This window comes from Phaethon aethereus (assembly GCF_964289735.1).
Source record: "Phaethon aethereus genome assembly, chromosome: 1".
Lineage (NCBI taxonomy): Eukaryota > Metazoa > Chordata > Aves > Phaethontiformes > Phaethontidae > Phaethon > Phaethon aethereus.
In genome coordinates, this window is record NC_138575.1 from 61,202,053 (window position 1) to 61,213,083 (window position 11,031).

At 52.1% G+C, this 11,031-nt stretch overlaps 1 protein-coding gene across 1 annotated transcript in view; it reads right to left on the reverse strand.

The window, feature by feature from the left end:
• ABTB3 (ankyrin repeat and BTB domain containing 3) overlaps positions 1 to 5,644 on the reverse strand; it is a gene marked incomplete at its 5' end in the record, with an annotated part of 177,495 nt that extends 171,851 nt beyond the window's left edge. The window contains one exon of the mRNA XM_082013971.1: positions 4,681 to 5,644. Coding sequence (XP_081870097.1) covers positions 4,681 to 5,644 — 964 coding nt within the window. The remainder of the gene's footprint in view (positions 1 to 4,680) is intronic.
• Between the last annotated feature and the right edge of the window lie 5,387 nt (positions 5,645 to 11,031).

Here is an 11,031-nt window from a genome sequence, read left to right on the forward strand (position 1 = left end):
CCCTCCCATCCGGAGAGGGTGCACAACCTGTTTAGAGAGGCTGTGGAAGTTTGCTTGGGAGGTTATCAGGTAAGAGAATCGAGAAAAAATACACATCATGTGTTGCACCAATACTGATGTCAACCTCTGGGCATGGGACTCAAGCGCCCAGAGGCAGATGGGAGAAAACAGCAAAAACCCCTAACATAACAGGCACATATAAGAAACTTCAAACTGTATTCCAGTAATTTTTTCTGCTAGCGAAAAATAAGATTGAAATATAATGGGGAGAAAAACAGATGTTCTTAAAACTGTAGTTAAAAAAAGCACAGGAAAAAAGGCATGAAATTCCATTTTGTGCCCAAATATTCCTCTATCATCCTAGCTGAAATAAGTTTTATATTGATTTTTACGTTGCCCCTAAAGCCATAATAGCATCTTGAATGGTTCAATTACAATAGAAAACAGAGAAGTAACAAACAAATAACGGTATGCTCACCAGTAAGGCAAGAGAATGGTCTCTATATACATACACATACGTATACGTATGTATCAGAACTTAAAAGCATTAACTGGTTTGGTTAAACTGTGCTAATATATTGGTATTGCTCATTTGCTTGGAGTCCCTCTAGCTCGCCTGGATTAGGAGAAGAGGCTGAGGTTAAACTGAGGTTAGCTGACACGTGTCAGCCAAGCCTGACCTAATCCTGGGTTTCTTCCTAGTTGTTGTGTCTTCCTCTAAATAATATTAAGAATAGGAAGAAACCACAGGGATGCAGCTGAGTTCCAAATAATTATTTTTAGTAGCTGTACACAAACAGACAAGGCCGAGTCCTGCATGCTGGCTGCTCCACAAAAACCTCTTCCCCACAATCCTGGGCTCCCTGGCTGTCTCCCTCGCAGCCTCTGCCCTTCCCACCACAAGTCCTGCAGCACAAGACAAGGAGTTCCCCCCAAGACTGAAACGAAAACAACCTGTTTTCTAAACTCCATATTAATCTAAGTGTTGTCTAATACCATTCCTCCCCCTGGCAAAAGAGGACCTTTATAATACAGAGTTGGTGACTTTGAGCTACTTGGACCTGCCATCCAAGCATCCCCCGTGAAAATGAAATACGTAGACTTACTCCTACGATTTGCACTGGATCCAAGACCTGGGGAAACTTCCCAGTGATCTCAAAGCAGCTCTCAGATCTGGCCTAAAAGTAGGGGTTTGATGAGCAATAAAGAAACAAAAATAATATAGCTTAAACCACAGAGGTGCCAGCTTTTACTGCCTTTCACTGAGCACACAGTATTTTGCTCCCACTATTCCAAGGGAAATTACATATTTTGCATCGTGTAACAGTCGCGCGGAGTGTTCTGTGATGTTCAGACAGAGCTTGTAACTGAATCGTTTGAGCACCAATGAAATCCCAGACGTAAAGTTTTGAATTTTCATTCAACCATGACATTAAAATTCTGGTTCTGAGGCGAGGGGGAAATAAATTACTACCTCAGAGTGCTTTTAAGGGCTATTATTTCTGATGTAGGAACTGGGATAAGCTCAGCCGAGATGCCCGCAGCTGCTGGCACACTCCAGCGGTTTGCTCCCGACCCCGCTGCCTGCTTCTCCTTTGACATCCCTACTCCCATACCACAGAAGAGGTTGTCAAGAGGCTTATCAAGGAGATGTGGCCTGCTGCCTGCAACACACAAAGGAGCGCCACCACCTTCACCCACGTGCCTTCAACCCTGCACAAGAAATGAGCAGGCATCTGTTAGAGACCGGGGCTCCCGTCGAGCCAGCTGCCTGAGCTCGGGCCAGACGTAGCCAAGACAAACCCAGCAGGCTGAAGCACCAACCAAAAGAACAGGGTCAGATATCTTCTTTGTCTGAAGGCGCATGACCATCATTTATAGGAAGGAGAAGGTTAGCTTGCAATACCAATCTTAGTCAGCAGCTTCCAAGATGACTGGGTATGACACCAGGCTAAAAAACCTCAGCTGAAACCACTAAATGCTCTGCACAGCTGACGGGGAAGCCCTGAAAGGCTGGTTTGTGTCTTGCAGATCCTCAGACCATCTTCCCCAACACCCGTGTTCACAAACTATGTTAGAGCAATCTCGGACTACATCATGCACAAACTCATGTTCCTCACATACTTGCATCCCATGATCTTCACAGGCTGCCTGTTCCACTGTTTGGATGGAATGTAAGGTATTGAATTTAGTCTGGAGTATTTTTAAAGTTTTGACATTTGCCTGCCAGAGACACCACCTCTCCCCCCAAAAAACTGCCTGCAGAAAAGGTACTGCTAGAGGGGCTGCTTTTGCACTGCTTTTCTTTCCCCTCCTTCACTCAAATCGTACTAGCTATGGTACCCCCAGAAAGGGCCCTGCTGCCACTTCTCATCCACATCTGATGGACCAAATCCACCCATTTCCGTGCCTGTGTGTCCACATGCTACCCAGCTGGAGAACGGCACCCAGATTTACCAAACCTCCAGAGCACAGACCTGTCTTTTCTCCTGGAATAGTGCAGACAGATGTGAGGAGAAGTCTGCTACCTATTAAGTTGCTTTATCGCAGTGTTTTAAGTACTGAGTACAGAGGCAGGATGAACCTGTGGTTATGCCACTATATAGAGATGTAGCTTCCAGCAGTCCTAGCCTCCTACCACAGACTGCCCAAATAGTTCCAAGCAGGTCAAATAATCTCTCATATCAGATTTCCCCACCTTTTAAGCGCCTGAGAAGGAAGCATTTGCAAACAACCATGGAGCACTCCAACATCAAAATGGTGAGGACTATATAAACAGATACATATCTCACTGGTGAAGAAACAGGCTGATGTGTTTAATGGTTTATAATGGCTGGTTTACTTGCCATAAAAGTACTTAAGAGTATGCAATGTGTCCTTGGATTAAATCTAAATAATTGCACCTGTAACTGTAAGTATATATAACAAGATGTCAAACTACGTATTATAAGATGCTAAAAAGCAAAACATTACAGTCATTTGCATAGAAAACATAATGGCACAGGGAAAGAGGTAAAACAAAATGGACAACTTGCTTGGGTCTGATTCGAGCATCTTAGAAAAATGCCATTTGCTCAAGTCAGGGCTGAACTACCACGGAGTTTTGTGCCAGGTAAAGCTACAACAAAATGGAGACGAAAACTCCGGATCGGGTCCTTTGGAAGGGAGATAAATGAGGGTCAGAATGAAATTCATTTAAATCCACCGAGCTGATACAGAGGGAGTTAGAGAGAGCCGCAAAACAAAATGAAAGGCTCAGTAGGAGCCTGCACAGCCAGTGCTGCAATGTCAGAAACGCAACACAGTGCCATCGGGAACCGACAGGCACAGCACCAGCACTCCAGGGAAGGGAAAAAAAAAAAACCCAAAACAAAAAACCCCACAATACAGAACCAATGGTGGCACTCCTGGGGCAGACATCCCTGCCTGCCTGCCTGCAACAGTGCTGGAAAAAAGCGCAAAGGTCCTGCAGCACACGGCCCCGGCAGCAGATGCATGTCGAGGGGAGGCTCAGCGGAGCCTTCTTCCCTCGGGGAGGACATCCACGGCTGGAGTAAAACCGCCGGAGCAATATAACGGAGCTGCACCTACTTACACCCGGGTGGAGGATTCGCCCCTTTCTTTCGCTCCTGCTTGGCATCCTCCTTTGGGTCTCTTATGGGAGGGAAGGTGTCTTAACATAGAGATTCTATATAATCTCACTTAACATAGAGATTCTCAATAGAGAATTAGCTGTAACGCATCCTCTGCGGCTGTAACAACTTAACAGGGCTTATCTGTAGACCCGATCTAGACTTCCAGTTATCCTTGTTCTCCCAGTTCCCTTTTTCCCAATATTTGCATCTCAGCTTGACACGTATTTTGTATTTGAGCTTAATAAAAGTGTCTGCATGTGCCTGTGCACGCTTAGGAGAAGGCAGGAGAAAGCCACTCGATTTTAACTCGGGATTCCTGGAGACGCGGCTCGTTCCATTCTCCCTTCCCTGACAAACAGAGGGAGCTGAAATAAGAAACGTCAACTTTGGGATCCCACTCTGCCGAACAGCAACTCATTAAAAATATTGGACTCTTCGTTTAAAAAAGAAGAAAAAATAATTAAAAAATCCCCAGGAAGTTGATGCATCATCGTGTTGCATCTGTGTCAGGCTCTGGGTAAACAAGCAGCAACATGAATGAAATCTGTCCAGAAAGACTGCATTTCAGCGCCAACCACGCAACCGCTGGCCAAACCGCTGCGCATGTAACAAAGTTTGATCTCGCTCTGCGAGCGCTCAGCTGCGCTTCTGCCATTTCCTGTGGAAAACTGAAGCTCTGAACGATGTCTATCGCCCAGCCCTCGCCGACAGCCCTGCCAGCTGCCCCGAAATACACACACCCCCCCCACACACACGCACGCAGCCCCGGCAGAGCCCGGCGGGGATGCTCGGCAGCTCCCTCCCCGCGCTCCGGGCCGGGCACCACCGGCAAAGGGGCGAACCCGCTGCGCTGCTCCCTCCGTCCCTCCCGGCCCCGCCGCAGCCCGCACATCCCCGGCGGCCGGTGCAGCGGCCAGGCCCGGCCCGCTCCGCGCCCGGGGGGGGGGGGGGGGGGGGCGCCCGCCGCTGGGGGTGGGTGTCCCGCCCCGGCGCAACAGGTGGTCGGTGGCGGCGGCGCCCGGTCCCGCCCCGCCGCCGCACTCACCGCTGGCGTTCTTGCCGCAGATGAGGTGCTGGTAGGGCTGCAGCAAGCCCCAGAGCTCGGGGTCGTTGTTGACCGTCTGCTCCAGCGCCTCCAGGGTGAAGCGGGGCGCCTCGCCGCCCTCTTTCTCCTTCTCGGCCGGGGAGGCGGCGGCGGCCGGAGGGCGGCCGGGCGGCGGGAGCGGGGCGGCGGGGCCGGCCAGCACCCGGGCGTGGATGTCGCGGAAGAGGCTCTCGGTGCCGGCGGTGAGGTAGATGGCAGCGTGCTCGTGGATGCGCAGGGCCACGCGGCTGTCCACCATCCAGCGGTAGAACTTGCCCACGGAGAAAGCCAGCCCGCACCGCGCCGATTTGCCGCGGCTGAAGCGGTCGCCGCCGCTGCCGCTCATGTTGTAGAGGGAGAGGGCGCCGAGGGCGGCCGCCGTGCAGCGGGCCGCCAGCGTCCAGCCCAGGACGATCTCCATGGCGCTCCGCACCTCGTGCTTGGTGCACTTGGCGAAGCGGAGGCTGAGCCGCTGCGCCTCCCGGGCGATGCGCACCAGCGCCCGGCTCACCAGCGTCGACAGCCGCGCCGCCGCATCCCGGCTCCCGGGGCTGGCGGTGGCGCCCGGTGTCCGCGGCTCCCGGCGCGGCGGTGGCGGCGGCAGCAGCAGCGCCTCCACCTCCTCCAGGCTCCAGGGGACCTCCTCAAGGTCGGGCAGGAGCCGGGAGCACTGCTGCCCCGCGCAGTCCAGCACCTCGGAGTCTTCCGCTAGGACGGTGTTGACGGTGTCGAAGCTGTTGTGCCGACTGTGCATGGAGTCAGTTAGGTGCGGCCAGCAGCTTCCTCCATAGGGGTACGCGGGGTGCGAATCCGAGCAGCACAGCGACAAGTTGGAGGAGCGCACCGAGTCTGCCGCGCCACCATACCCGGAGTCCAGCGTCAGGTCTTCCAGCGTCCTCACCGCCGTCTTACCTCTCCGGGCCATCGCTGCACTTCATGCTGCACCCGCGGGACCCGGGCGGGGAGCGGCTCACAGGAAAGAGAGGAACAGAGCAGCCGTCCGCTTCACCCCGCCGGCCGCAGCCTTGCTGCCGCTCCGCCAGACGCCAGCGAAGAGGCGGTGCTGCCCGCGCCCTGCTGCCGGCTCCGGCTCCTGCACTGCGCCGCGCCGCCGGCCCGACACCGCACCGCAGCGCAGCGCCGGCCAGGCGGCGCGGAGGGGAAGGCGGGGCCATGCAAAACCCCTCCGGCTGGCGACCAATGGGGCGGCGCGGAGGGCGGAGACATGCCAAGCACCGCGGCAGGAGGCCAATGGGGCGGCACCCTGCGCCTGACGGCACCGCCCCTCGCCTCCGCGGGGCGAGGAGCCGCCGCGCGCCGCACCGCGCAGCGAGGAGCTGAGGGGGGAGGGGTGCGGTCCCCCGCGTGTCCCCGTCGCGCCCGCGTGGGCCCCCCGCCCGGGCTGCGGCCTGCGCGCAGGCCGGACCCCGCCGTCTTCTCCCGAAGGCGGGGATGTTTTTGCGCTGCAAAACGAAGACGCGTTAATCCGGCGTCGTCCCGGCGAGGAGCGCGGCCTACCGGGTCCCCACGGAGCGAGTCCTCTGCCCCTCCCGGCTGGGAACAGCAAGGTGTGAAGCGCTTTATTACATCCACCACCGCCGCTCCTCGGGCGCAGGAACCCGAGCCCCGCTCCATCCCCCCGCGTTCTTCACACCAGCAGTTCCCTGATGTGGCTCTAAGCAAACGAAAGGCAGCAGGGCCACGCACACAAACAGCGTGAGACTGCCAAGATGTTTTGAAACCGAGCAGAAGCTGCCACGTAAGAATACCAGGCATCACTGGAGTCAGGAAGAGCAATTTCCAAATAATTAAAACAAGTACAATAAAGCCCTTAGACATTCCTGAAATTAACCCCCTAAGTATCACAAAGGCTTTGAGAAGTAAGATTTGTACTGGGCTTAGGGTGTATTTCCTAGGCACATTAAGATTTCCTGTGCAATATACAGCCAATTTATCCCCAACTAATGTATTTTAATCTTACATTGCTAGGCTTTAGCGTTATTAGGAGTTGCCTGGCTAATATCCCAGGCGACAGACTGAGAAATGTATATGCTTGTGTGTTCTAGTTTTGAAGAAATGTTGTATCCTTTTAAGTGTAAAATACTGGCGAAATTCTATCCCTTTAAGGATAAAAGCCCAGCAAACACATTTCTCTATCATGCCAACAGAGGCAGCCAAAATTCTTGAGCAGACAAGGCGAGTCACGTAAGAGATTTCCCCGTCCAAGTGGGCGAAGCCTGGCGATCCTTCAACTTAAACTTCCTATAGCAAAGGCACGAACGCAACTACAGGTATGCTCATTTGTCAAACAGGTTGGGGAAAACTATGACACCACCGAAAACACTGAGAGCGGGTTGTCTTCCAGATTAAGTCAAGTGCTCTCAGAAACTGGTTTCTCAGCATAGCCTTGGTCCTTCCGCAAGATGCACTATGCACAACAGGTTTCCACAGAAGTCCTAAACGGCACCATATCCTGGTAAAAAATAGCAGAGTTGAGGACGGGAGCAACCTGAACTACAGCCACTGTCATGCTGCAAGTAAGAAGCTGAGGCCCACGCTGCTGGCAGCAGCTAGTCTTGGGGGGGGGGGTGTCATCAAAAATAAAAGCGTGCCTTGAGAGCAAAATCCCATGGACTTTGTGGCAATAGAGCTGTACGTCTCGCAGTAGAGCCCTCTGGTGTCTTCAGCACTTCAGTGCAGTGGCTGTTCAAAATTCACATTTCCATTTCGTAGGAGAAGGAAAACACCACCAGGACCCAACCCCTTGGGATATTTATTTTTCTAACAAACTCCATTCATTTGACTCTGTCCCTACGCTTTCACAAAGCGCCACAACAGCTTAACGGCCAGCAGTCACGACAGGAGGTCAAACTCAGGGAATGTCCAAGTCTGGGAAGTTTTGTAGAAAGCGATTTTGTAGAAAGCGATTCACCAAGATGCAGGGGGGGTGTCCAGGGAGGGTGGCACAAGTGAGCTGGGTGGTTTGTCCACTAGCCTTTGTAAAAAATGGCGCTTCAGAGGTCAACACCAGCCCTAGGCTGGTGTTGACCTCTGAAGCACTGTTTTTAGGTTACAGCATTAACCACACATTGAGACAAACAGGAGAAATGAGAAGTGGACAGTTGTCTCAGGCTGCATGCAGACTCAGGCATTTGTATTACTGACTCAGAGCTAGTTTGTACTTCAAAAGACTTTGGGGTTTTTTGTTTTAATTCAGAAAGCAAAATAGTGGGCTTTACTAGAGATTTTGTAGTTGCACTGAGATGTGCATCACCTCGCACATGGTGGTTTGATTCCCGGTCACGCTACCAGTTTGGAAGGTGTTGTGACACTTGGACACAGCAAAAGCATGTCAGCAGCACCGGCCTGGTTTAAACTTTTGAAAGGAGCTGTGAGAGCTTTTGACTCATTTCTTCAGAAGACTAATTACCTTCTCGTTGAAAGGGCTGGAAGTTTGGATCAGTGCAGAGTGGCCATTCTGGATCTCTGGTGATATTCAGCGCCTGAAGGATCTCTCCTGCCTGGGTGCGGATACCCGGCTGCTGCATCCTGGAGCGAGCTTCAGCGTAATTTGGAAGGACATCTGAAAGTGCTTCTGAGACAGGGTGACTTAGTTCTTGAAACCGCCCTGGGAGAAGATGTGATCAAACAGTTTAGAGGGAAACACACCCCTGCAACAAGTCCAGTGCCCACATGGGGTAAACTCCAGAGACATTCCTCAGCCTTAATCCAGAAAGGGCACCACACCTCTCTTGCCGTGGCCTGAAAGTCAGGTGTCTGCAGCTGTACCCCACTCTGCCAGCCTTACAGCTGGGGTCATTTGCCTATTAGACGAAAGCATCCCCTGAAGAAAACAAAGTCCCTTTACATGTCAAAAGCTGGAGGGGGAAACAATTTCCAGTTTGTTGGAGACATGGACACCAATTATCCTTACAGAGAATTCAGGCAGGGACTGATTACATACCAATTCCAGGATGGTAAGTGCCAGAAAAAACTCTGAAAGAGGGAAATTGAACCACATTTTGAAAAGGCGCTCAGGGCAAATTTAAGTGAATGGTAAGTTGGCATTTGTATGGGGAGAGCAGTAAGTGGGTGCCGCAGTTCTCTCCTTCCCCACCCAGCCAACTGCCCGCAAATGGCATCTTCTTCAGAGCAGCAGGGGAAGACATGACAGCGAACAGGCTGGCGGACAGAACAGGAATGTACCACGCATCAGGCCACTCAACGCAATTTTTGTATTCAAAATTCAATGCGCTGCGCTGCAATAACAGCTGAGATCAAAAGCAGCGTTCGCAGGATCTCCCGGTGCTACCTCCGGCTGCTAGGCACAGACAGCGAGCCTTGTGAGGGCCTTGCTTATGTTGCCGGGGAAGTCGGAGCGCTAATGTTTCTAATCACAGGGGGTTAATTTACAGAGCCAGACTGTAATCCTGTACCTGTAAAGCAGGTGTGAAATGCACATCCCTGGCAGAGGAGCCTTTGGGGCTGCAGCATGTGTACAGTCTGTCTAAGAAGGAACTGAGTGCTGGCAGCGGGTAGTGTCGTCCCTGCAGGGCCATGGGGCGACTGCTGCCAACTGCTTAGACTGTTCAGCAGGCTCAGGGAGATGACTCCGGTGTTGCTTCTCAAATGCAGACACCACCGACAGGAGCGGGGATGGGTGACGCCAATGAGGGCACCGGCTCGCCAGCCGGAAGGGAGGCACTGGCGGTGCCTCCGGCGTGAGCGGGAGGGAAGGGCATGCGGCGGCTGGATGCCACATCACCCGGTTTTTCCCCGATCAGCCCCATCGTGCTGATTTCAGCATCTAGCTGCACGAGGACCCCCGGCAAGGGCTCAGCAGGAGCTATTGCCCCACGGGGAGGGAAGGTTCAGCCGCCCAGCTGCTCCTCTTGCAGACAGTGAGGAAAAGGGCTGCCCTGGAATCCCAGCTGGCTACTGCCTCGCCGGGGGCAGCCGCCCGGCTGTACTCCTCTGCTGTGCAAAAGCAGTGGCTCCTACTTCCCACTGAGCCAAAAAACCCTTCCTGGCTTTCTTCCCGCAGTCCCCACAGCCCCGTGTGCTGAGAGCAGAGGTCCATTAGGGATGCGTAGACTCGTGCCTGGTGTGGAGGGGAGCAACTACTCGGGATTTCTCAGAAGCTGCTAACTGGGGACACTCAGAGAAACTGCCAGCCAAAACCAAATCTCACCGCATACAACGAAACCGAGGAGCCTGCAGCGACGGTACATTTTGGAAGCTGAAAGCATAAACAAATTCAGAAGGAGATCTGACAAATTCCTGGAGGCTAAGACCACTGTTAACTATTAAACACAGTGATGCACATGCAATCTTCATCTCAGAAAGTTTCTCAACAGCTGTTTGCCAGAAATGGGGAGGTTATGCCAGGGGAAGGAGCACTTCATAATCGCTTAGTTCCCCACGGGTCTGTTGTTGGTGGCTGTGTGAGATGAGATCCTGCGCTGCAGAGTCGGGACCAGAGCCCTCAAGGCAGTCCTTTGCTTTAAGCCCTTGCTCCCACACCAGCCAAGGGCATTACCAGCAGTTCACCAACCCAGCTTGGTTCTGTACAGGCAACACAGCAGCACTTACTTTCTTTAAAAGGTGTTGGATCTTGTCCTTTATTCTAAGGAAGGATTGACTGAAACCTCGACATGAATACTGGCAGGTTTTAATCTTTTCTTTTCTTAAAAACATCCATGATGAAGACTCTACAACTTCCCTGGATGGTCTGTTCCTGAGTCCAAATAAACTTACTCCATGAAACAACCTTCCTAACATCTAACCTAAACTTTTCTTTGCTACAAATTTGAAGAATAAAAAGATGCTCCCAAACTTTTTTAGTGGACTAGACAGGCCTCTTTGTTTCATTTTATCTTAGGCAGTACTAAAAGCATATATAGAGCCAAGCAGAATGCATATGCAGATAGACCCCAGCCAGCAGGTGTAGGTGCTTCTCACAATTTACTATACCGCTCCAAAAAGCATAACACTGTTTGCATGCTTTATGTGCAATAAAATTATACATACATGCTACGTTTTGATCAGAACTAAAAGAAACAGGAATAGCAGGCTTCCCGGAGGACAGAGACAAGGAAAGACTCTGTTCAGCCAGTGGTAATTTCCATTCCCACCCAAGACACAATAAACCTGCAAAAGGGATATATGCATGGTTATATGAGAAAACAGTTTAAAGGTGAAATCTAAAGCAACAAATGTGCTTGAGATCAGCAGTGGCTGACAAGTTAGCCGGCCCTTCACTCTTCGCTTGGGAGTATATCCGGCATAAAAATGGTTTAAGTTACTCTACTG